This window comes from Parus major, chromosome Z (assembly GCF_001522545.3).
Source record: "Parus major isolate Abel chromosome Z, Parus_major1.1, whole genome shotgun sequence".
NCBI classification, from domain to species: Eukaryota; Metazoa; Chordata; class Aves; order Passeriformes; family Paridae; genus Parus; species Parus major.
In genome coordinates, this window is record NC_031799.1 from 20,591,201 (window position 1) to 20,616,651 (window position 25,451).

At 39.1% G+C, this 25,451-nt stretch overlaps 1 protein-coding gene across 1 annotated transcript in view; it reads right to left on the reverse strand.

The window, feature by feature from the left end:
• The window catches only part of LOC107198390 (interleukin-31 receptor subunit alpha-like), a 33,788-nt gene extending 8,641 nt beyond the window's left edge, over nt 1-25,147 (reverse strand). Inside the window, exons 1-14 of the mRNA XM_015615393.1 lie at nt 24,867-25,147; nt 24,639-24,686; nt 24,378-24,428; nt 21,785-21,896; nt 18,420-18,586; nt 17,207-17,346; nt 12,343-12,484; nt 12,098-12,180; nt 10,728-10,938; nt 8,503-8,661; nt 7,339-7,461; nt 6,625-6,777; nt 4,227-4,370; nt 1,137-1,233 (exon numbers count right to left, since the gene is read on the reverse strand). Of these exons, the coding sequence (XP_015470879.1) occupies nt 1,137-1,233; nt 4,227-4,370; nt 6,625-6,777; nt 7,339-7,461; nt 8,503-8,661; nt 10,728-10,938; nt 12,098-12,180; nt 12,343-12,484; nt 17,207-17,346; nt 18,420-18,586; nt 21,785-21,896; nt 24,378-24,428; nt 24,639-24,681 (1,625 nt within the window). The 5' untranslated portion in view covers nt 24,682-24,686; nt 24,867-25,147. The remainder of the gene's footprint in view (nt 1-1,136; nt 1,234-4,226; nt 4,371-6,624; nt 6,778-7,338; nt 7,462-8,502; nt 8,662-10,727; nt 10,939-12,097; nt 12,181-12,342; nt 12,485-17,206; nt 17,347-18,419; nt 18,587-21,784; nt 21,897-24,377; nt 24,429-24,638; nt 24,687-24,866) is intronic.
• Nucleotides 25,148-25,451: the final 304 nt, after the last annotated feature.

The following is a 25,451-nucleotide window of genomic DNA, read 5'->3' on the forward strand; positions in this document are numbered from 1 at the left end:
CAAGGGCATCACTGGGACCCTTCATCTCAGTTCAAAGTGTTCAAAATTACAACAAATATGAAAACTTAAGCGCTATTTTGTAGTGCTACACAGGGCTCCCGTGTGCTGCCTGGTTGTTATGTGTCTTGGTTTTTTTTCCTATTCTTTCCTATTGGGCCCAGACAATGAAGTGTGATGTGTTCTTATATTGAACACAATGAAGTTTGCTCTAGGTCAAAACTTCCATATAGGTCTCAGAAGTTCCTGTCAAAACTGCTGTATCAGACATGATGCAACTTAAAATACAATCTGAAAGGGTGAGAGCACAGGAGGCTTCATGTGGAGTCTGTTTCCCAGTGGCAAGGACAGGAGTTTAAACTAAAGCAGGCTATGTTATGTTGTGTGGCTTTCAAGCCACAGGTTGTGCCATCTGTCCTTTAGCAGCTCTGCTTTCAGCTTCTGAGACCGGTGCTTTGTGAAGAGGAGAAAAAGGGAGGGTGGTGTTCTAGGACACCAAATACTAACATGAGTGGTTGTATACAATTAAGCTTGCCAGAAAATTAATTTTAGAACACATTACTGTGCAAGCCTTTTAGTCATAGTCTGTGTTGCTGATATTGTACCTCAGATTATTATGTGTACTTTATTACTGCAGGAAACAATTTCCCCTAAAATAAGAGGACCGCTGCCAGATCTTACAGGCATCTTTGTTATCTTCTGTTGTTCCCACTCATTCATGTATTTCTTCTTATTATTATGTGCATATATGCATACTTTATACATTTAATATGCAAATGGGTTTGCAAGAAACATCTTTGATAAAAATAATCAAATACATGCTTTATTTATATATCTATAACATACTTCCCAATGTGAGAAATGGTCCCATCTCTTTCTAGGCACGTTTGTGACAGGAGGTAGTCAAATGAAGGAATCAAAAGCTAAGTTGTACAACTTTTTTACAAACTTGTTTTTCCATTTTAATCAGTTTATAGTGGCTTGTAATTGCTCTCACTGTGAAATTAGTGTGGTGACTTTTGTGCTGTGTGTTTTCTGAGTTGTGTTGCCTTTATGACAATAAAAGCCCAGTGCTATGAAGCCAGAACTAAGCAAAACAAGAGTGCTGCTAACAACTCCAGCCAATATTATGTTCTTACCTTTTAATCATCAGAGAACAAGTGAGAGGTGCAAAAACCAGAATGAGTGTCATGCTGAAACAAAGACCAATCACAAAACCTTCAAGTTCTCCTTTATCTGATGGGAAACAGAAAGCTTGAATCAGATTTATGGTCTTAAGTACAGAAAGACCTTATTAACTTCATGAGAGAAATATTTCAAACAGAAGTCAAAGCCAACTTTACACGTGTTCTGGAATTAAAGTAAAATCTAGTTAAAACTAAACCTGATATTCTCAGGGAAGTGTGAGCTTTTTGGGTTTATATTTTTAAGATACTGAGGTATCATAGAGTCACAGAATGGCTGGGATTGGAAAGGATCTCCGAAGATCATCTGTTCTAATCCCCTTCTAAAGCAGATTCACCTAAAGCAAGTGACACAGGATTGCATCCAGGCAGGCTTTGAGTATTTCTAGGGAAGAAGACTTCCCAGCCTCTCTGAGCAATCTGTTCCTGTATTCTATCACCCTCACAGTAAAGAAGTTCTTCATCATATTCAGGTGGAAATTCTTGTGTTTCAGTTTATGCTCATTGCCTCTTGTTTTGTTATTGGGCACCACAGAAAAGAGTCTGGCCCCGTCCTCCTGACACTTGCCCATAGGGTATTTGTATACATTGGTAAGATCCCCTCTATGTTGCTTCATCTCAATGATAAAAAGGCCCAGATCTCTCAGACTTTCCTCACTACTAAGATGTTCCAATTCCCTAAACATCTTTGCAACACTCAACTGGACTCACCTCAGCAGCTCCAAGTCTCTTTTGTCCTGAGGAGCCCAGAACCAGGCACAGCACTCCAGGTGAGGCCTTACCAGGGATGAGTACAGGGGTAGGATCACCTTCCATGACCTGCTGGCAATGCTCTTCCTAATGCCCCCCAGGATCCCATTGTCCTTCTTGGCCACCAGGACACACTGCTGGCTCATGGACAGCTTGTTGTCCACCAGGACCCCCAGGTCCTTCTCTGCAGAGCTGCACCCCAGCAGGTCAGCCCAAGGTACCTGGGGTTGTTTCTCCCCAGGTGCAGGACCCTGCATTTGCCTTTACTGAATTTCTGACAGCTCTTCTCTGCCTATCTCTCCAACTTGTCAAGTGGTTTTTTTCACCTCATGCTGCTACGTGAGCTCTAGCTTGTTTAACAGGTCAGGACCCTCATGCACATATAGCTTAATAAGAAACCATTTGAGTGAAAGTAGCTTTTAATCTGTTTCAGGATTTATTTGTGTTTGGGTATTTTTTGGGTTGGTTGGTTTTGGTTTTTTGTTTTCAGGGGGGTTTTTGTTTCTTTGTTTGGGGTTTTTCATTTGGTTGGGTTTTGTTTTGTTTTAGGGTTCATGTGGGAGGTCATGCCTAGTCCTGATAGCAATAACACAGTTTGTGTATTTAGTTGGTGTCCATACTTTATCTTTTAAGATTTATCTTTTATCTGCAAGCAGCCATTTGTCAATCCTTGATGCAAACCTACATTTCCTATTGCCTCGTAATACTTGCTCAAGGTACTTTCTATCAATATCCCACCTACCTAAAGAGGAGAAAGTGTCTGGGAGGTTAATGAAATTTGATAAAATGCTCAGGTTAACACAGGAAGCATGACTGACTGTGATATTAAGAGTGAGTCAGTGCAGGTATCTTCTTAATAGATGCAGACATCAAAAGTTTAAAAATAGTGCTAGTAGAGTGTGATCAGCTCATGATTGTGTTACTGATATTGACAAACCGTATTTGCAAAAAAAATTCACTTGCTTTTTCTTTTCCTACCCACCCCCAAACAAAAATGTCTTTTTTAAATTAATTAATTTTTTTTTACCTAACAGCTATGTAATATTAAAAAGTAATTTGGAAAGCTGTGAATTGCTTTGTTGCTGAAATTTGTTTTTTATAGCAAAGAAACCTGACATTCTTATAATGGATTAAATAACCTGTGAAATGTCTGGGGAGAGCAAAAATAGTGTATGTAAATGTAATGTTTAAATTCAGTGTAATTCCTCAAATTTTTAAAATGTTGTATTAACTTCACTCTGAAATTTTGTTACTTTACTGAAAAATTGAATACTCTCCAGGCATATATTTGGTAGGATGAGTGAAATAGAGTCTGAAGTAAAGCTCCAGGGAGAGACTTTAATATTTTGTGTTGAGAGGAGAAAGTTTTCAGTTGGGGGGGGAAGAGGGGTGCAAATCCTGTTGATTTTGAAGAAGATTTAAAATTCCTTCTTTTTTTATCTCTGCTTTACACTTTTGACTATTCAGTTGTATGGTTTTATACCTCCTTCACTTAATACAAAAAAACTGCTATGGGGAGAAACCATTTATGTACTTCTGTCTCTAAATATCACAGGTTACTGATACCATCTTAGCATGTTCTTTTCCTTTGCTATTTAGAAATCTTAATTAAGGGAAGCTGTGGTCAAACAAAAAAAGGTCTGTTGCAGTGTTAGTTTTAGTTTAACTGATGAGATACTTAATGTTTGAAAGACAAAGTTTAGCCAACCCTATATGATTTTAAGTTTTTTAGACTTTTTAAATATAACTGTATGAGTCTTAGCCTATCCAGGCACTTCTGAGAAAAGCAAATTTTTGCCAGTGACCTAAAGGACCTGTTATTTAGAATGTACTTAAATTATCAGAAATCAAAATATACTTTGATTACTATTCACCCACACTAGGAGCAATTGAAAGGTACTTAATCTTTTATTTTTGCAGTTAATGGCTCAGGAAGCCAATTTTACATGATTGCTCAGGATTTTGCCAAGAGCAGATGATTGAACATTACTAGTCACAGGCAGAAATTTCAACTGCTGAAATGTAGACAGTAATTGTCAATAAATAAAGACATAGCTAGCACAAAAAGGTCAGCAAAGATTTCAGAGATGAAGAATCCTAGCTAAGGCTTCCCTGTATACTAGATAATGAAACACAGGCAGAGTTGTTCTGTGACACAAAGTTTACCTCTTGCAGAGGAACAATTTTGTGTTTGCTCTCAGTAACTGAGGATTGAATAATAAATCTTATGAGTGAGCACAGAGAAAGCATAAAGCAAAGATTCATGCCAGGTAATGCACAGAGGTTCCACAGTACCATATTTTGGAGTGCTGAAAGATTGCGAAAGAGTCAAAGGTCCTTCTCCAGCATTAGTGAATCCTGAAATCTGCACACGATAGGTGGTCTTTTCCTTCAGCCCAGTAAGATGGTAACTTGTGATAGAAGAGTTGAGAGTAACAGCTGAAATGCAAGAGGTTTTAGGAGGAGATGATTAGATGACGTCTCATGGTTGAGCATGTGTCAGTGTAGCTGACTGAGGAAAAGGCAAAATTTTAATGCCCCAGTGCTCATCTGGAGGAAGCCAGACTGTGCTGATGTTCTTTGGATGGGTATAAGATTTCTCCAAAATATTTATGTGCATTTTGAATCCAGAGGTTAAAAACACGAGCTCTTAACACACCAAGGCTGTATTGTGTTTTTATGTGAGGCTTTGGTAGCAGGGTGCTACTGGGGTGGCTTCTGTGAGAAGCTGCCAGAAGCTTCCCATGTCCAACAGATCCAATCCCAGCTGGCCCCAGGATGGATGTGCTGCTGGCCAAGGCTGAGACAATTAGAAATGGTGGTAATGCCTCTGTGATAGTAGATTTAAGATGGAAAAACTGTTACTGTGGAAATATAAGAACAGAGTGACAATTTGTGAGAGGAACAGCCCTGCAGACACCAAAGCTGGTGGAGGAGGGACAGGAGGTGCCCCAGGCACCAGAGCTGAGGTTCCACTGCAGCCTCTGGTGCAGACCATGGTGAGGCAGCTGTGGCCCTGCAGCCTCTGGAGGTCCCTGGAGATGCAGAGATCCACCTGCAGCCCCTGGAGGTCCCTGGGGATGCAGAGATCCACCTGCAGTCCCTGGAGGAGACCCAGGCCACAGCAGGGGGATGCCTGAGAGGGGACTGTGAACCCATGGGAGGCCTGTGCTGGAGCAGGGTCCTGGCAGGGACCTCCAGACCCACGGAGAGAGGAGCCCATGCTGGAGCAGGTTTCCTGGTAGGATTTGTGACCCTGTGGGAGATCTATGCTGGAGCAGGCTGTGCCTGAAGGACTTCATCCTGGAGGAAGTGAACACTGTGGATGTGGATGGAGCAATTAGTGAAGAACTGTAGCCCATGGGATGGACTCATGTTGGAGAAGCTCATGTTGGAGAACTGTCTCCCATGGGAGGTAACCCATGCTGGAGCAGGAAAAGGGCTCTTCTTGCTGAGCAATGGCAGAAACAATCTGTGATGAACTGACTGTAGCTCCCAGTCTGTGCCTCCCTGTGCTGCTGGTGGGGAAGAGCTAGAGCCCGGGAAGGAGGGAGTGGTGGAGAAAGGTATTTTAAAGGTTTGTTTTACTTGTCATTATGCTGCTCTGAATTTCATTGGCAATAAATTCCATTAATTTCCCCAAGTCAAGTCCATTTTGCCCCTATGGTAATTTGTGATCTCTCCTAGTCCCTATCTCAACCTGTGAATGTTCTGTTACATTTTCTCTTCCCTGTCCACTTGCAGAGGGGATAGAGTGGCTCTGGCATCCGGTGGCTCTGGTATACAGCCAGGGTCCAACCACCATGGGTGATGAATACAGAAGGCTGTGTATACTTCATGTGAGGAAAATAAATCTAACATGCTGAACAGTTGTTTTTATCTTGACTGCAACAGCTAACATTAGGAGTAGCCCTTATCATGTACTTTACTCTCACTCCAGTTGTCACAAATATCAGGTGATATTTATCTTCCCTACCATGTCTTCAATTCTATTTGAAAGTCAGTATACACAAAGTTAATGCATTATCATTTATGGCAAAGGGACTTTCCACTCTAGACCAGAAAGAAAATGTTTATCAAAATAATATGGGGATTTTTTAAAATTGAAAACTCAAGTGGTTTGAATTCACAACTATTAATTTATTCCAAAGTGTAGAAGTTTCATCATTCGTAGTTTGTTAGGGCTGAAACAGTTCTTTAAGGTTATCAAGTCCAAACTTAGACATAAAAACTACCAATTTAAGGTTATGTTTCCAAAATTAAGTTTATGATGGTATCTTTGGAAACAGGTAAGAAATACAAACTGCTAATTGAGTTTAAAAATGAAATATAAAATGTCTTACATCTTACAGAAAGGCTCAGACTCAATCTTGTATGAGGTGCAATGAAACATAAAAGTGTTATGACTGAAGTTGTAATACTGAAAATGTCTTTCTTTAAGTGTTCCTAGAGAATTCTGCTGTAGTCTTAGAAATGTAATTTTTAAGGAAATAGCAATATTTAATTTGAGATAATACCTAGAATATTCTAAGTGTTTGTGTGAGCATTAAAAGTCTAACTAGGAGTTGGTCTTTGAGAGCAGAGCACTCAATTTGCACAGCAATTGTAAATTACTCAGTAGACTTAATGGTCCAAATGAAGCTTTTCTACCATGACTCTGAGGCGCTGCTTTGTTCTGGCAATGGTGACTTACCTGGAGAGTTTTTCCTTGATGAATCTGTGTAACTGATCCTGTATCCCTGGAGAAAGCCCAAACGGTCTTCTGCAGCTATTTCACTCCACTTTACAAGTGCAGAATGCTTTGTTATATTCAGAATTGTCACATTAGCGGGACCAGTCCTAGGAACTTAAAAAACATATTTGAGTTCTGCATCAATGCCTGTGCAATAGACATACAAGACTGAAACCTAGCTGTTTCCAAGAGAGTTCTTGTCAGATTCTAGATGCTATAAATACAATGTAAAGGGTGTAAGAGAAAGGAAAAAATCCCATAGAATAAAAACCCCCTCATCTTTAACGATACCAAAGTAGGTAGAAATTGTGACTGTATCATTATGAATATTGTACTTCAATAGCAACAGCTCAACTTGCAATAACTTGCAAACACTATGTTATTTGGATTGGAAAATCTCATTTAATTTAAACTTGAGCCACATGGGTCTCAGACTCTGTCTCTGTTATTTTTGGTAATGTCACACATAATAAAAATATTTCTGTGGACTTGTCAGTAAGGAACAGCATTCAGGTCATTCACTGCCAGGACATAACAGCTAAGAATAAAGGTAATTAACTGGAGAAAGCTGTTCAGTCACCTAGAAAATAAATTTTATGTAGTCCTCCTTTTATTTCTGCAAATAGGAAACAAGAAAAAACATAGGGAGTGGGGTAATACAAAGGGGAGGAATACCTCCTTCAATGGAGTAAAAGTGGGTCACTCCAAAAGTCTTTTCATGTCTTAGGAAACTTTCACACTGACACACATCAGATGTATGTACCATTATTTTGTACAACTTATATGGCTGAAAATTGCCTGGAAAATAAAGAAAGGTATGTCAAGATTTACTGAAAAGTTATGAATTATAAAGAAGAATAGGAAAAGCAACAACTGCATAGATTTTCTGTGCAGTTCTTGCTTTCTGAGACTCAGAGTGTAGCATGAGTGTATAGAGCTTTACATTGAGTACAAAATATGTACATCCTTCTTCAGTGTCTCTAGATGCTTTATGCAAATTATTTCAAAGCCAGAATGGGACATAATCTGGGTTTTCAAAAGATAACAGATGTGTTTATAGTGTCCCTATGGGAGACTTTATCTGTTGAAGGAGAAATTGGGAACTAAAATGGCTGTAGTTATCTCAGGGACAGCTATTGCCCACTCAGCTGGAATCTATAAACCCAAACAAAAAACCTATATGTAATGAGACACTACAGATTTTGCAGAAGGACCAAGGTAAACAATGCACTCTCTAGAAGACTTTGTAGAACTCTGAAGCTAAATGTTCTCTATTGTACATAAAAACCAGTGCTGAATGGCCCTTGCAAGAGTTACATGATTTTAATCAAGATTTTCAATATCTCTTCCATAAAGAAATCCCTGACTGAAGTCCATCATGTCTAGCATGGTAAGCAGAATACTGTAGTTGAAAACTTAGGCTTTGGCAAGTATAGTGATTGGTATAAAAATAGAAATAAATCTTAGGGATTCTGTAACAGAGCAGTTTTTATTAAAAGATCAGCTTACCTAGGTACAAGATGAGAAGTTTTTTTGAAGCCAGTAATGTATAGGTCTGCCTGGAATGTGGGCAAGGAGAGACATTGTACCGGTAGCTTAGCTGCATTTCTTGCCCAACAGTATCCAGAAGAGCCCTCATGAAAATGCTGCTTTTTATCTGCCTTAATGTTGCTAAGCTCTGGATGGTGACTCAGTACTGGACAAGTATTAAGAGCTGTATTTATCTGGAAGGATCTTCAGTTTACCCTTAAAAACAGAACAAAAATCCTACTCTGCCCAACCAAAATTAACCAAGAAATCAAAGGGTGCCTCCATAGGAAGTGTAGTGTTTGCTGTTACCTAATGTGAAATTTCTGGTAGGTGTGTTTATTATTTTCATGTGCATATCCTCTTTACCAGTGCCCCAGTCAACCACAAAACATTTTGGATTGTATTCTGGAGTCCATGTGACGACTGCATTAGTTCCCTGGCTTTTGACATGGATTTTACCAGGCAAGTCTGTGAAAAAATATACAATTAAAGGTCAATAAACAGGAAAACAGTTTTCTCCCCTATTGTTCTTTCTCCCTTTTGCTCTGTTTTTTAAAGATTATTCATTAAGCAGTAATAGTAAGTGACTTACTTATCACAGTAAGGTTTACACCTTAGTATTTCAATAGAGGAAACTTAGCATTTACTACTTTGCAGTGGTGGGCTACAGTGTTGATTGCTGTTCAAGACTTTTCCTGATTTATGATTGTGTGAAATTATGTGGCTGTTCAAAGCCACAGGAAGAAGTCTGGTGTTGCTAAATAACCTCCTGTGAGCCACTAGTAGCTGCTATACATAGAGTAACTTTGAGATAGTGCTTGTCTGAGCAGGGGTGGAGGAGAAGAGGCTAAGGATAGATCATAGCTAGGTGACTACAAATTTAATATATTTTGAATTTTCTGAAAGGATCTTTGATTTTGATTATTTGAAAGACAGGTTATCAATCTAGGGAAGACCTCTGACTGACACTAAGGAGGGAAAAGGGCAGCCTGCCATTTTGAGGTAAGAAGTGGAACTTGTGAGAGACATAAACATTCTCCATTTTGTTTCCTGACTGGGTACAATAAAGGCAAATTAATTCTGAGGGAGCTGTGGTTGACTGAGGAAGCTGGGGCTGTCTGAGATGGCTGGGGTTGTTTAGCCTGGAGAAGAGGAGGCTCAGGGGAGACCTTATCACTCTCCACAACTATCCGAAAGGAGGATGTAGCCAGGTGGAGTCAGTCTCTTTCTCCCAAGCAATGAGCCACAGGACAAGAGACACTGTCTTAAGCCATGGCAGGGGAGGCTTAGGCTCAACATTAGAAGGAACTCCTCCACAGAAAGAGAGATTGGGTGTTGGAATGGGCTGTGCAGGAAGGTGGTAGGGTCACTGTTCCTGGAGATGTTTAAGTGGATGTGCCACTTTAGTGCAATGGTCTTGTTGGCAGAATAGTGTTAGGTCATAAATCGGACTCAGTTATTTCAGACGTATTTCCCAAACCAGCTGATTCTGTAAAGAAGTGATTATGTAAAAAAAATTACTGTACTGGCTGACAAAAAGTTGTGTATGCTGGGAAGGAATTTATCTTAAGAATGCGCTTAATGCAAGTATCCTCTCAGTAATTCATGATAGGTACAGAAAAGCTGCACTGAAGTACAGTGAAATGGAAACTGGCATCTGTGGAGAGCCATGAAATACAGGTTTATAGGTTCAGTAGACAGCTAATTGTCAGTCAAAAAGTGGCTTGAACTGATAGGATATATTTAACAGAAGAGAGCTAAGAGACTGAAATGTAAGGACAAAATCAAGCTGTTGCCTCTTCGCAAGTTAAAAAAAAGAGAACAGCATGAGGGGAGTGTTAGAAAATTCTGGATAAGCAATCATTTGCAGCTGTCTGAAGACCAACAAGGGTACTTGCATGCTTCTTTATTGTGAATGCTATAGCTTAATTTAAAAAATATCTTAGTTTCTAAGAGAGGTTCTTCTTATACTGCAGTAAATACACCTCAAGACTGTAACGCGTGAAACTAGCTAGGGAAGACATTACACAATAAGTTTTATTATTTAAATGAGAAGACTGTCTATTTAGGCCTCAGAAAAGCTTACATCTTCATTACAATGTGACATGTACATCTGTTTCTTTTCCTATGTGCCAGTTAGAATAATAGAAATAAAGGACAGTAGCAGGTCTCTTAATAGTTATTTTGCTCAAGAACTTGGACTTGCACATAGTTCTCTGATGTTTTATTAAATCACTGGCACCTCCTTGATATTGAGGACAGTACATAAACCATTTCCCTAAGTAGATCCAGCACATAAGTGCTTTCTTCAGCTTGACAAAAAAAGAAGTGCTAAAATGAATATTAGATTGCTAGTCTGTTAACTTCTATTGAAGTATCTTCTTAAGAAACAATTCTGATTCCTAGTATGTGAAAATATTAGCCTAATAAATATTCAAGAGAATACTTTCATCTATCCCAAAGTCTGTCAAAAGGTACCCTTAGAGTTATAAAACTTCCCCACCATTACGATGAATAGATGATAAGGTAAGTACCTGCTACAGAGAATTCTGGGACAATGTAGATGGCTTGTGGAGATTCTCCTGCTTCATTATAGGCAGAAATATTAACTCTATAGTAAGCCATGGAGAGATTAACAAGAATTTTTCTGTCTTTGAGAGAGATGTGATTTGGTGGGTGATTGCAGCTGTTGGGAATTCTTTCCACATTAACAAAATATCCAAGGACGTTCTCACTTTGTGCTACCTAGCAAGAGGAAAAACATTATTAGTATTAGTATAGTAGTTATTATTATTATTATTATTATTATTATTATTATTATTATTATTATTATTATTATTATTATTATTATTATTATTATTATTATTATTTAAATGCTGTTATGTCCTGTGCATAAAATTAAGAGGAATTTAATTGTGTAAACATGTAGCCTCTAATGATGGGGATAAAATCATACTGTTTTAATTAGGTCCTTAGGAATTAATGAAGCAAAACATTTCCTTAAAATTAAAAGCGTGCTTAAATTGAGAGGATTTAAGTAAAGGATTAAGAATTTTCCTTAATTGAGATCTTAGTTATGGGTATGCAATTAGTAATAACAGCAGTGAAGAAGCTGTAATGTTCTCTACATTTCAGTGGAACATATCCCTCATTATCAAGAACTTGAAAGTTAATGAGAGGTGTTTAATTGAAATTTATGCCTCTGGGGATCCTCATCTGCTAGGGTTTGGTTAGGTATGTAGTCTCTTTAAAGAGAAGCGCTAGTAATTATCCTACAAATTTGGAAGCTGTTAAATATCCATTGGTAGAAATTTCTGGTTGTGGTTCACTCATTATTTTATAGTACTTATTTTAATAAGAGATTGGAAAATGAGTTCACAGAAATTGAAATTACTGCAATATAGACAGAAACTTAATACATCAAAGCCTGTGAATTCTTCAAGGATTACTTCTGATATCAAGATTGTCTGTTACTTCTGGCATTAAAATTAATAGTGTGGAGACACCATGATGCTGTGAGGCTGGGTTATCTTAATGAAATAATGGACACTTTTGGAGTAACATAGACAGGAAGACATTCAATAATTTAAAAGGCAGAGACACATGTCTTGTGAGGAATTTCAGATGGAGCTGGAAGCTCATAAAAACATGTTTTTTCCCTGGAAAAAAAGGGAAGTTTTAGTAACTTTTCAAGATTATAAATTCATTTAACTTTTCCTTGTTAGTTTCTAGCACCTGAATCATCCGCTTATAGATGCAATGAATTCTGCAGCAAGCATACAATATCCAGTGCCTTTCACATTTCAGGTGTAGGCTTAGTACAATGAGAAAGTCTGTTTTTCCCTTCAACACAATAGATAAATAGCATATACACAATAGAAGGTATCCAGACTCCAAGTCTTACCTCCCATCTCAGAAGAACACTTCTTCTTCCTGGAGAGACTTGTGTAGTTACATTATATGATATTCTGGGCTTGTTCATGAGTTCTGGTAAACATGGAGAAAGTTGGAGACAGGCACTCAGATGAATAATTCTGATCTTCATATTCTCAAGAGTTATCTGAAAATGCTATTCGATATGGCACAGAATTTGGAAAAGCTTTTACATTCATACTTACTACCAGTAGGATGAAACAACATTTCACTTACTGTGAGGGACCAAAATCTCTCTGCTCCAAACACAAACACAGTTGAGGCCATCCTTGGTAATGCATCTGAGCTGAACAATGTATGAAGACATAGCATTTAAATTTGAAATGGTGACATTGACAACATTGTTTCCTACTGGCACCTAAAAAAAATTAAATTTTTGTAACTGCAATAAAACTTTATCTCAGATTGTCTTCTCAGCCTAAGACCAGTCTTCTGACTTAGCTGAAAGTAGAGGTTCCTGTCATCAAATAGGAATTATTGCTCATTTTAGTCAAGGTATGTTCAGTCTTTCAGGGCAACACTCTTTTTTATGAGCTTGTTCTGTTCACTCAAGACAGTAAGTAACCTAATATTACTTTTAAATATTAAATATTTAATTTAATCTAAATAATATTACTTTTAAAATCAATTAGACATTACATATACTGAAAAATAAAAATTCACTTAACTCTGATCCTTGTTAACTTTCTCAAGAACAAGAAGTCAAGGGAAAATGAAATATAAAAAAAAAAGCCCTTATTTTTAGAAGTGTTACTATGTCTAAATAGATCCACATTGCTGATGTGTAAAACAGCATGGCTGGATTGAGTGTGTGGCTGCGTTTATGCCTTAGCACTGCAGAAGAGATTTCATCTGCAGCTGATGATGGCAGAGGAGCCCCATTAACTGTACAGGGGAATGGAGTTTTTCTGTAAAAAAAGACACCACCATGACTAAGGAAAACCCTGAGCTGGAAAATGCAGAGAAAATAAGAGAAAATACAATAGGAAACTCTTGTTATCACTTAAACTCTTCGCTAAAACCCCACAAAAACAACGAAGGCCCACTGTAAGGTGACCAACTCTTCTCTTTCAGTTTCTACAGTACTTTATTTTTTAATTAATGTTTAATTAACTTCTGTGACAGTGTGCTCACCTCCCTCCCTCCACTTCCCCTCCATCCTTATCTTTATTTCCTGTAGTCCTGACCAAGTGATAGCCAATATCAACAGTCATAACAGATGTGTCTGGACCAGTATCTGGCTCAGGCAGACAGAAAACAACATGAAAGACAAGTGTTAATTTTAACAGTTCATCCACCTAATCATAGTGCTGATTGAGATTTGACTCAAGTCAGCTTTGGAAAAAAGCAATATTTGAAGTGAGCATGCATATATGTCTTTAAGTTTCTCAGTTTCTCAATTGGAATTTAACACACTGAAAATTTTAAATCTCAGTTAAGTGATACAAAGGATTGATTGTGCACATATAATCTTTCAGACATAAACTGTTGACCAGGTCTGGGACTAAGTCTGGATTTAGAAGCAACTAGACTGGCAGGGGCTCTAAGAAGAATTTTAGAATGCAAGGGGAGCCTTTTCCAAATATCCAAGCAAAAGGTGTCCCTCACAGTTCTGTCTGACTATATTCTCTATGAAGTAATCAAGTGCTCCTTGCCATCTCCTATGACAGGTTAAACCCCTGTCACATTTATTATCAAACTTCGCTAGATTTCTGTTTTATATCAATAAATGTATGGCAACTTCTTTCTTATGAGTGAAGGGTATTACTCTGTCCATGACAATTTCATACAACTTTGCTAATAAAAAATGCTTGGTTGCAAAATAAATCCCACTACCCACAATATTACAGAAAGACTCCATATCTCTACAGAATAAGAAAGAAGTGGAATAGATTTAAAATCCAAATGTTAAATTACATTACAGGTACCTCTATTTCACTCTTGATAAACACCAGGTTTATACATCCTCTGTGCATGTATGACCATACTCACTTACTCATCTGCAAGTGTAGCCAGTTTATACTATTAGGAAGAGATTATAGCCTAAATTCATAGAATCAGTTGGGACCTGGGAGATAATGAATATTTATGTCTTGTAGTCTTCACTCATTCATGTCACTCAGTGTGGCTGTCTCTACTAGTCCTTCACAGTACTCGTGTGAATCTTCCATCTCCCCTGTACAAAATGCATTTGTACTGCTTTTAATCCCCTGTCTGCTCTTCCACATGCCACATACCAGACTGTCTGCACGTGGTTTTCTATCTATTCCACTACTGGGTGGGCTATGCAAGGGTGACTGGCTACCCTAGGATGGTCTTGGACTTGTATGCAAGGAAATGAGGGGACCTTCCCAAGACCAGCATGTTCTTTGTACTGAGACAAAACATTTCCTACGTGGGCCTCTCAAAGTACCTCTTCTGAAGTGACTAAATAAACTGGCAGTCAGTTATAAGAGAAATGGGAACAGTCTTCTGAGACAAAAGGAAGAACAAGGGAGATTTTTGTAATAAAAAGGAAGCAAAGAGGCTCCTGGGTGAGTAGTTTCCCAAGAAGTGGGGACTGTTGCTATTTGAAGAGTTTTCTTTTTGAGGTTATGTTCCACTTGATAAATGCATATTTAAAACCTGATTAACAAATATAAAAATAACAGAGCTTGAAAAACAGACAATTTCAGGGACTTAGTGATACAAATCATGCATACATGCCTGCCTGCTGGAGAGGCCTTTGCTTGACATGCAGGATAGGAAGGGTCAGGATAAGCAGTCAAAGCAAGTCATTGCTGCTATATGCAGACATTATTGAAATTATGACTAATTTTCCATCTCTTATGTATTCCGTTTAGTTTTGTACTGCCCTATTGCTGGGCCATATTGCATGTCCTAAAATGCATCTGGAACTGATCTTGTATCCCACAACATCCTTCTCTCCAAATTGGATAGTGATGGATTTGATGGGTAAACTGTTATGTGGAGTAGCAAGTGGCTGGATGGTCACATCCAGAGGGTGGTGGTCAGTGGCTCAGAACGCCAGTGGACATCAGTGACGTGTTCACCAGGGGTCCATAGTGGGTGTGGCCAATGTTATCTAATATCTTCAGTAGTATCTTAGAGGGGTCCAGTGCACCCTTTGCAAATTTGCATATGACTCCAAGCTGAGTGGTGCTGTTGGCACTCCTGAAGGATGGCATGCCATTCAGAGATACCTGGACAGGCTTCACAGGTGGACCATGGAAACCTCATATGGTTTAACGAGACCAAGTGCAAGATGCTGCACCTGTGTCAGAGCAGCCCTGGTACCAGCACAGGCTGGGGGATGGACAGATCACAGCAGCCCTGCCCAGAGGGGCTTGTGGGTGCTGGTGGGTGAGAGGCTGGACATGACCCAGCCATGGGCACTCCCAGCCCAGAGAGCCAAACGTGTCCTGGGCTGCATCCAGAGCAGCGTGGGCAGCAGGGCCAGGGAGGGGATTCTGCCCCTCTGCTCTGCTCTGCTGAGACCCCACCTGCAGGGCTGTATCAGCTCTGGAGTTGTTACTGAACAGTCCTGTAAGACAATGTATATACAACAGTGGAGGAAGGTGCTGGAAATTCTTTTAACTTCAGCACAATAGAGCATGACCCCCATATTTGTTGTTAGTGCTTAATTTTGTACACACAGTGCTTAGTACAAATACCAGAGATTGATGTGGCCTTGTGCACAGATGTAACTCCCTACATCTGTGACTAATAAACTTGTTCCAGTTAATGCTTTCTTGTTTACTTCTATCAGTGATTTAATATGTACTAACTAATATCTCAGTTTTGAGAACAAGGATTGTGTGTCAGAGCAAAGAACGATAAGAGGAGTACATTATGACCTGATGACATATTTGAGATAGTCCCAAGGAGAAAAGATTCGTCAGAAGATCTGGAACCATAGCCAAACAAGTGGAAATAATTAGCATATATGCGTGTGTTCAGGAAACATGAAAATACAATCGTTTCAGGAATATAACCTGGTCTCTTAGGTTTCTGGACATGCATGCTTTGAAGAGAATCATCCATGCATTCAGCACTGCTAATGAAATAATAGTGGCTTCCTAATCTAATAAATTTGATGGAGATTTTATTTCCCAATTTTCAGGGACAGAGTCCCCAGCAGAGGCAGGATATGGACCTGTTGGAATGAATCCAAAGGAGGACCACCAAATAGATCAGTGGGATGGAGCACCTCTCCTGTGAGGAAAGGCTGAGAGAATTGAGATTGTTTAGTCTGGAAAAGAGGTGGCTTTGGGTACTGCCTTTCAGTACCTCAAGAGAACTTACAGGAAAGAACGGGCAAGACTATTAACAAGAACATGTAGTGACAGGACAAGGTGCGATGGCTGTAGACTGAAAGACAGTAGGTTTAGATTAGTAGGAAGAAATTCTTCACTGTGAGGGTGGTGAGGCACTGGAACAGGGAAGTTGTCTATGCTCCATCTCTGGAAGTATTTAAGCCAGTTTGGATGGGGTATCCTGGTCTACTAGAATGTGGTTCTGCACATGGCAGGACTGGCTGGAACTAGATGATCTTCAAGGTCCCTTTCAACTCAAACTACTCTATGATTCTATTACTCTATTACAGGGAAATTATTTATCTTCTTTCAAAGAAGAAAATCTGGAATACTTACACAAACCAAAAGTTTGTAAAGTATGAATTCATACCTTAAAAATCAAAGCAACCTGATCTGTTTGAAAATGTAATGATACCAGCTAAAAAGCAATATTGTAAATCACTGAAAGCATGATTTAGATCTGAGTTTACATGGCATTTCTGAAATTCAGCTTTTGCATCACTGGTAGTTGTAGTGTCTTACTGGTAGGTTAATGAACCAGACAACATGCTACTCTATTTTACTTTGTTTACAGGTACTATTCCTTCTTTCCCAAACATTTCATGATTTGCGAGAACCAAACTAAGGTGCCTTAGTGGGATCTGCCTACAAAAGGACTTCTTGCTGTGCCTCCTTGCAATGCTTGTGCTGAATGTAACATGTGCAGCTGAGCTGATATTGAGGCACCTTATATTCTCATGAGGTTGTCATCTGGAAGTACTTACCAGTGTCCATGGAGCAGATTCTGTGAGTGCCTCTCTGTATCTCAGCTCATACTGTGCATGAGCTGTCGTCAGGTCCCACTTTATTATCAATTGGTTTGTGATCTGATAAGCATTTATGTTAGACGGTGACAAGCACTTTCCTAAAATGGGGGATATACAGCTGTTAAAAATGCAAGAGAAGCAGGAAAGCTTTGGTAATTATGTCTGTTGAGTGTGGTCTATAAAAATAAAAAGACTTGGCACAGAATACCGAACACTGTGAGACTTCAAACAACCCTGGAAATGAATAATTACTACATCTTTATGGTATCAACAAAATACCGTTGTTCCTCTTGCCTTTTTTTTGTGAATGCTTCTACTGATTTCAGGAACACTCTTTTTCTAAGCAGTTACTATTCTGAGTAAGGCTGGAAGGCAAAATCAAAATGTCAGGAGCACATGTAGTAGTGAATAGTACAGAAAATATCCAGAATAACTCTACATTTCAGTAAGTGCAACTATACTTTCCAATAAATATACCTCTCCAATAGAGACAATGTGGCCAAAAGTCTTCAGTAAAGGTTATATTGATAGTTTGGGTTGTACCGGTAGTAAACCCCAGCAGTGAGAAGGATTGTTTTTTCTTGGACCATGATTAGTCTGAGAAGGTGAAGTTTTGCAAAGTTCTTAACATTAGTTCAGTGACCAGATAGGTAGGGAAACATTAAGTAATCATCTAAAGGGCATAATAAATAGGGCTGTTTTTTCATATCATTTTGTTGCACTGTGTAATGGATAAGTGGCCTTAGAAAATAGTTGAACTTTGAAAATTTTCTCAAAATTCTAATGCTCAATATCAAGGATTTCTTAGGTGCACAGTGCTGAGTCAACCTGCTCTTTGTAAACCAATACAAAGAAATTCAGAAAACCATCAAAGAGAGCATAGAAAGCTGTTTAGGTATGGTGCACAAATATTACTGTATGTTTTTCTGGATATGAATATTAAATATTCCAGCAAAATATTTAACATAAAACCCTCCTCCCATAAAATGTGATAGACTTCATCACATTAACTTCATTATTAACTTCATTCAAGGAAGTCAAACGGCATCTTAGCTCTCTGAATATGTAAAAATAACAAGAGTATTTTGGGAGCTGAACTTCTGGAAATAATCTTTACAGACTACAGATTTAGCTGGGCACTGCAGAAGCACAACTTCTGAAAATGCTGTACCTGCTTTGCTTGGTAAAATTGAGATGTTCTTTCCTTTTGCACAGGTGTCATGAGCATAACTCACTGCTATCCAAATGGATGCAAATCTCTCAAGGTAGAGATTCTTCCGTTCTATTGTGATGGAAGGTGATGATGTTTTTTGTTTAAAAAGTTTTCGTATTTTGTTCCTGCAGAGAAAAGGAGGCAGAATGAAAAACATTTGATTTGATTATAGTTATTCTTTCCTCTCCTGCACAAGAAAGCAAGAAAGCAAAATTACAGTAATTGATAGCTTTCCAGGTATCACTACACATAATTACACTTCTGGAAATCATGAAGGTTCACCTTGAGCAGCTTGAAACAGCAAGATGAATTCCAGCACCCCAGTAACCCCAGTAAATTTAAATTTGCAAATCCTTGTGTTGTGTAGTGGAGAACTGTTGAATTCCTTAAACTTTTAAGGCATACAACAAAAAGAAGTATGACCTTCTTTTGTACTTACAGTGGGATATATAGAGCATTTTGAAGATATAAAATTACCTTAAATATTACTTCATAAAACCTTGTCTCCTATCACAAGGGCACCCAAATTCCTTTTGAGCAGAAAAAATTTCCCAGTTATGTGAATCTAAATTACTATAAAGTTATGAAAAAACTCTTATGACTTATATGCCTACCTTCTGGCTTCTGTTCCTGCCAATCATCAGTTTTACAGAGATATTTAAATGTCACCTGAGTCCTCAGCCCTGTAGATTTCTCCTGGTATATCTGATACACACAGCACAGGAAGTCCAAGAGGTTTGATGCCTTACAACTTTGCTGCCTATTTTTTTTTCCTGTCTCTCTCATTTAGTCTCTGCCATACACAGGACAGGTTTTTCCAAGGTTAAAATTGTGGAAATTCAGTGTTCTTAAGGAGATGTGCTAGCATACTAATTGCCTAGCTATGCATTTCAAGTATTAAATTACACACATCATGATTCAATACTTAATACCTGAGCAAAATTACTTGAAGGTTTTCCTGCCTTCTGCTTCAGGCCAGTTGTGAATCAGCCATTAAAATTTCAAAGCATGATTTTGAATTCTTGGCTGGAACTTCTCTGTGGGTGTGTTTATCTATAATCTTTTTATTCCTGACAACTAAATCATAAGGAGCAAGGAAAGGAACTATTACAACATCAAACTGATGTTACATGCAGGAAGGGGTGACACCCTCTTCTAGGCAAGTTAAAAGCCCTTTCACATATGGGTTTTTTTTTAATTTTCCTTTTAACACAGTAGAGGAAGAGACAGGAGGTTTATCTTCAAGACCACCAAGTGGAAGCTTAGGAGACTGAGGTTAAAGTCCTGACTCTGACTTGATGAAAACATCAACACCTCTGCCAGGGAATTGTCTCCCTGTTCCCTCAATGACATCCCATTCCATTCTTTTTTCTGCCTTGTCTTTTCATGACATCAACCATGCAGCTTGGGAACAGCACAGTCTGGTTCTGGCCTAGGACTTCAAGAGCAACTATCTTACAAATATTTCAGCTGATAACATCTCTTCAGAAACAGAGCTGCATCACAGATGTTTCTGCCCTCCCAAAAGATTTGGATTCCTTGAAGTCCCAAGAGGCAAGACAGCAAATGCAGTGGAATTTGGTGCTTGTTGCAAATTGATGCCTGCTGCTACCTCCAGTGAGAAAATATTGAAGGTGATGAGGGAGTAACCTCAGCCTTTAGGTGGTTGCTTTACTCCTCTGCAGTGTGAAGATGATCACCCAGGGGAATTTCCCAGTGTGGTGACATTTTCTTAGCTTTAGGAGATGCTTCTAACCACAGCTTATTTTTAATGACAAGGGGTGGCTCCGTGGCAAAATAATCAGAATGAATATCAAAATACCAATGGCGTACAGTGTTGTACTCTATGTACCCCATGATACTGTCTCATGGCAAAGATCAGGTTTTCTGATCTCATGTCTCTATTTCTGAACACACCCTTAATCTCATGGGAGATTCCAAATATCTAGATATAAAATGAAGAAATTCAATTTTGTAATGCAGCTGCAACTGAAGATACCGTATTTGAGGTAATCAGTTCAAAATTAACCCTTCAAGTTCATTCCATCTATTAAACCACTACTTGATAATTCAGAATTGTCAGAAAGCATGCCATATTTGACAACTCCTTGGGTAAGTGTTATAACAAAATATGTACTGCATAAAATAAAAGCCTAATGTCTGTTTCTGTTTGCATTTTTGGTTTAATTTTTTTTTTTAACTTTGAATAAATCTGTGTTGAATAGTCAATAAAAGTCAACAGTTGCAAATAAAGGCAATTGAGTAAGCTGATCTTTGGCAATAATGCTTTAAAGAGTGTGTTGGAGGCACGGTAAAATGTATAAAGACTTTGTATTGGGTTTGCATGGCAAGGTTCTTGGAGCAGGGGAGCAGATTGCTGTAGAGGTGGTTTCCTTGAGAAGCTGCAATAAGCTTTCCCCATACACAACAAAGCCAATTCCAGCTGACTTCAGGACAGGTCTGCTGCTGACCAAGGCACAACAGCAGCTGGCAGAGAGGAATGGGAGCATCTGGGAGCAGCAGAGAGCCCACACTGGAGCAGGTTTGCAGGGTTTGTGAACCCATGAGGGACCTGCTTTGGAGCAGGCTGCTCTTGAAGGGCTGGCACCCCGTGGAAGAGACCTACACTGCAGCAGGTCATGAAGAAATGCAGTCCCTTGGGAAGAATTCATGCTGGAGGAGCTCATGATGGACTGTCTCCTGTGGGAAGATTCCCATGCTGGACCAGAGGAAGAGTCAGAAGAAAAAAGAAGTGACAGGCACAACATGTGATGGACTGACCAGAGTCTCATTTCCCATCCCCCCCACAATGCTGGGGTGGAGTAGGTAGAGAATTCAGGAGAAAAAATATACCCAGTAAGAAGAAAAAACAGGGGGAGGGGTGGAGGGGACAGAGAAGGGGAAGGTGTTTCAAGTTTTAGCTCTATTTCTCGTTACTCTACTCTGATTTGAATGTTAATGAATTAAATTAATTTTCCCAAGTCAGGTCTGTTTCGCCCATACCGTAATTGCTGAGAGCTGTCTTCCTGTCCTTATCTCGACCCATGATCCTTTGTCATATTTTCTCTGCCCTGCTGGGCTGAGGAGGGGAGGGATAGAACAGGTTTTGTGGTGTCTAGCCAAAATCAACCTACCACTCATTCTCTTACCAAGCTCTTACAAATCAATAGGTATTGATGAGAAGTGATGAAACATATTGACCAGCATTGTGTAACAATCTATAACTTGATGAAATACACTGGAGTATAACTCTGGCAGATGGTGGGAATCACATGTAACAGCAATAACAGCTTTTTGTTTTCGCGATTACTTTTCAGACTTACCATTTTAAGTATACAGTGTAATTAACTGTATTTGCAGCACTAGGTACTGGCAGCCAGGTACAGGTTAGATCCTCATTTAATTCTGTGTAACACACCAATTCATTGTCCCAATCTGGAAGATGAAAACATGTGCACTGGAAAAGACCCATCATAGACAACCATTAACTGACTCAAAGGGGCTATGAGTAATGAAACCAGATATAAACCAGGCCAGAACTGGTCAACTAGACCTGAGAACTGCTTCATAACTATCAGTCTGTATCTGAAGTTCAGAACTACACATTATTGCTGGGTAAAAACAATATTACTTTAATCTGGCAGCTTTATAAAGAATGAATTATAAAACAGGATGGGCATCAGTTTACGTATATTTTTTGCAACTGAACCTGCCCTTTTTTCAGTTGATGTGAAAGTAAACACTGATGACATTATTAAAGGAACTTCTTTTTTGTCATTAGTAGTTAAATTTATGTCAGTATTTCAAAAATCTCTTATCAGAAATGCTAATGATAAAATATGAACATTGTTCTTCTTTTGCTTTGTGTCTTACTGTCTGAACTATTAGTTCAGAAGAATCAGTCATGCTCTCAAAGTACCACCTAAAGGAATTTTCAAAAAGACTCACATTTTTCTGTTATTGTTGTTGTTCAGAAAAGTAGACAAGGACCTCAACAGGCATGGGATCCTTAAGGTGAATTTTTCCTGATGAGTAGAGTCACACATTCTTCATACCTATTGGGTTTAACAAGCTGCCAATAGGCCTATCAATCTTAAATAAAAAAGTTTTTCTGTGTGATCAGTAAATATGAATATGTCTGGAGCTGGTGTTGTAGGATAGTTATGATATCTCATAACCTAGGTTATGAGTTAAAAGATCAATTCTCTTTTCCTCATTTCTTCCCACAACCTGAGTTACAAAGTGTCCTTGGCATTCTTTTCATCATTGAGATGGCAAATGCATATTTAGGCTGAAAAGTCTTTTGGGAAAAAAAGCGTGTCAAGTGAGTACAGCACTGACTTGAATAACCTCACCTTATGACACTTCTCTCATTCTAAGTAAATAATGCTTTTTAAATAAAGTTATGCTGCATCAGTTCAGGCGTGTACAAGCTCCTTTCAGAAAGGTAGAGATCATGGATTCCTTATTTCCATAGCAATGTGAAGCATTACAGAATTCTTTGCTTTTCTAGTCTGGCCACCAAACCATATCTTGGCCTCCTCACCCATGAACATTATGTCTGTCAGCAGCAGGGAAAACAGTCTCACATTCTTCTTCTGATTTACTCTGAATTAAACCTTACACTTAGTTTTTTATTGTCATTTTGAAGAAACATCGAAAACAAAGCCTTTTTGAAATTGCTGTACTACTTCATGTCAATGCATTGGTAATATACTGCTCCTGAAACTATTTGAAATAAGAGTTCTATTAACTCAGATTTACATAGTGCCTACCATATTGTAGACCTGTCTCTGCTCATAGAGGAGCAGGGGTTGTATTGTTCCTCATGCTCTAAGTTTCAAAATATCCCCTTGTCTTTCTCTATGAGATTATGGTATTAGAGCAGACAAAGGAAAAATAGTAGATTTTGTGTGTGGAAATAGTGTATTAGCTCAAGTTAGACCCCAAAGCATCCTCCCCCCCCCAGTATACTGAAGTTCTATATTACCTTCTCCATATGAGTATAATGAATCTTGCACACTTTTATATTCACTTGTCTTATTTGTGGATATTAGTGTCCACATGCACATTCATTTTTATTCTAGTGCTTTCTTTGTTTTAATGCCCCGCCTTAATATGCATAGTATTAGTTCTTCCCAGACTAGTATAGTACTACAGTTGTATCATGACTGCTCTCCAAGAGTTCTACAAAGAAAGAAAAAAAATAGTTTTTTCTTCCTTTGAAAACACAGTTCAGTTTCTCCAGTTAAAAAAAAAAACCCAAACCAACAAACAAACCAAACCCCAAACCACCCACCTTTAATTTTTTTCACTCTAGAACTTTCTGTTTTTCTTCCTGAGCATCTGGTTTTCTCACTAATGATTTAGTGGAGCTTAGTCTGGCAGGTTAATTGCAAGGACTAGATAATTATCCATGGCTAATTTCAGAAGAACATAGTCCTCCTGCAGATGTCTGGCCCGGTGTCACGGTGTTCTCAAGAACCTGTCATCTCTGCTGTGTCTGCTAGCAAGCAGGATGTTCCTGCCTATATTAAATCCTGCACAAAGTACATCAGATGACCACCCACTGCTCTGTAATACTCTCAATCAAAATGTGTTGTACTGTTCCTTTTCGCCATCATCAGTAAGTTCCCAGTTAAATGGAAAGCAGAAACAGCAGTCACACAGGAACATTGGAGCATCCGCGGTCTTTTGGAGCGGCGGCTCTCAGCGGGCTTCACTCACAGCGCCCGGGTTAGCCCTGCGCCCTGCGGTCACACAGGCACACCTGCCCGTGCTGCTCCGGCCAGGTGTTCCCCTCGGGAAAGGCTTTTAGGGGCCGTGTTTCCCGAGAGCCGGCGGTCCCTGGCTGTCAGCAGCCCTCAGCGCCCGCCGAGCCCGGGCACCGCGCCGGGAGCCGAGCGTTCCACCCACCTGGCAGCTGCCGGCAGAACGGAGAGTCCCAGTCTGTGCAGAGGCAGGAGTCTGGGCAGCACGAAAAGGAAGGAAAAAAAAAGGAATTGTTGGTAAAGACAACCGCAAAAGAAGTAAGAAAAATGCTGCTGGTGGTTGTTCCTCCTACCCACAGAACTTAATTTGGTCATGATTTTGTTCATACAGCCTCATCCTTGAGTAGCATTAAGAATTTTGACTGTTCATAAGCAGCAGTAGGCTGTGCAGTATATGAAAACTCACCTCTAACAAGTAAAAAGATAGCTGCCAGCAGAGAGTTCTTCATCTTCTCTGTAAAGAAGCATAATGATTACCATCAACATTACGCTGTCTTCAGACTATTTTTCACACTTCCTCTTCAAACTTCCTATTCATTCTAGCACCTATATCGCTACTGGCTGAACAAAAGTAATAAATGTATTAATGACAATGACAAGGACACTTGAGTTCTGTGTTATTAATTATACTTACAAAATCCTAAAAATTCTTCTGGAAAACAGGAACTCTCCACTCTGGTTTTTGTAAGCACTCACAGTGAGATTCTTGACAGTGTCAGCAGTATCAGAGCAGTGCAAACTGAATTAAGCTTATAGATAATTCAAATTCCTTTGAAAACCCTAATCTCACTGCAAATTAGTGATATTCACACTAGTAAAAATGAAGTCAAGGTGTTTGACTGAGTCTAATATGAATTCTTGGATGCTGTAGAAATAAGAGCAGCTGAAGACCCTGACTTTGTCTTCACTTTCTGACATCTTTCATCTTTCAGTGTAATTTCCCTACCACGAGGATGCTATATCTATATTGTTGGTACCTCCACTGGGGCCCTAATACAGACAAAAATCACCATGGCATAAATCAGAAGTTTGCTCCACACCATTAATTCAGAGAACATTCTGAACACAGAAGCCAGCAGAGACATAACAGCTGTTACTGTTACAGCACTAAAGGGAAATTTTCAGAAAATTTTGTTACTGTGGGAAATTTCCCTTCTGGGCTTAGACAGCTGCTATCAGAGATTGGATCCAGAGCTACCTGGAGATAGGCAAATTATTA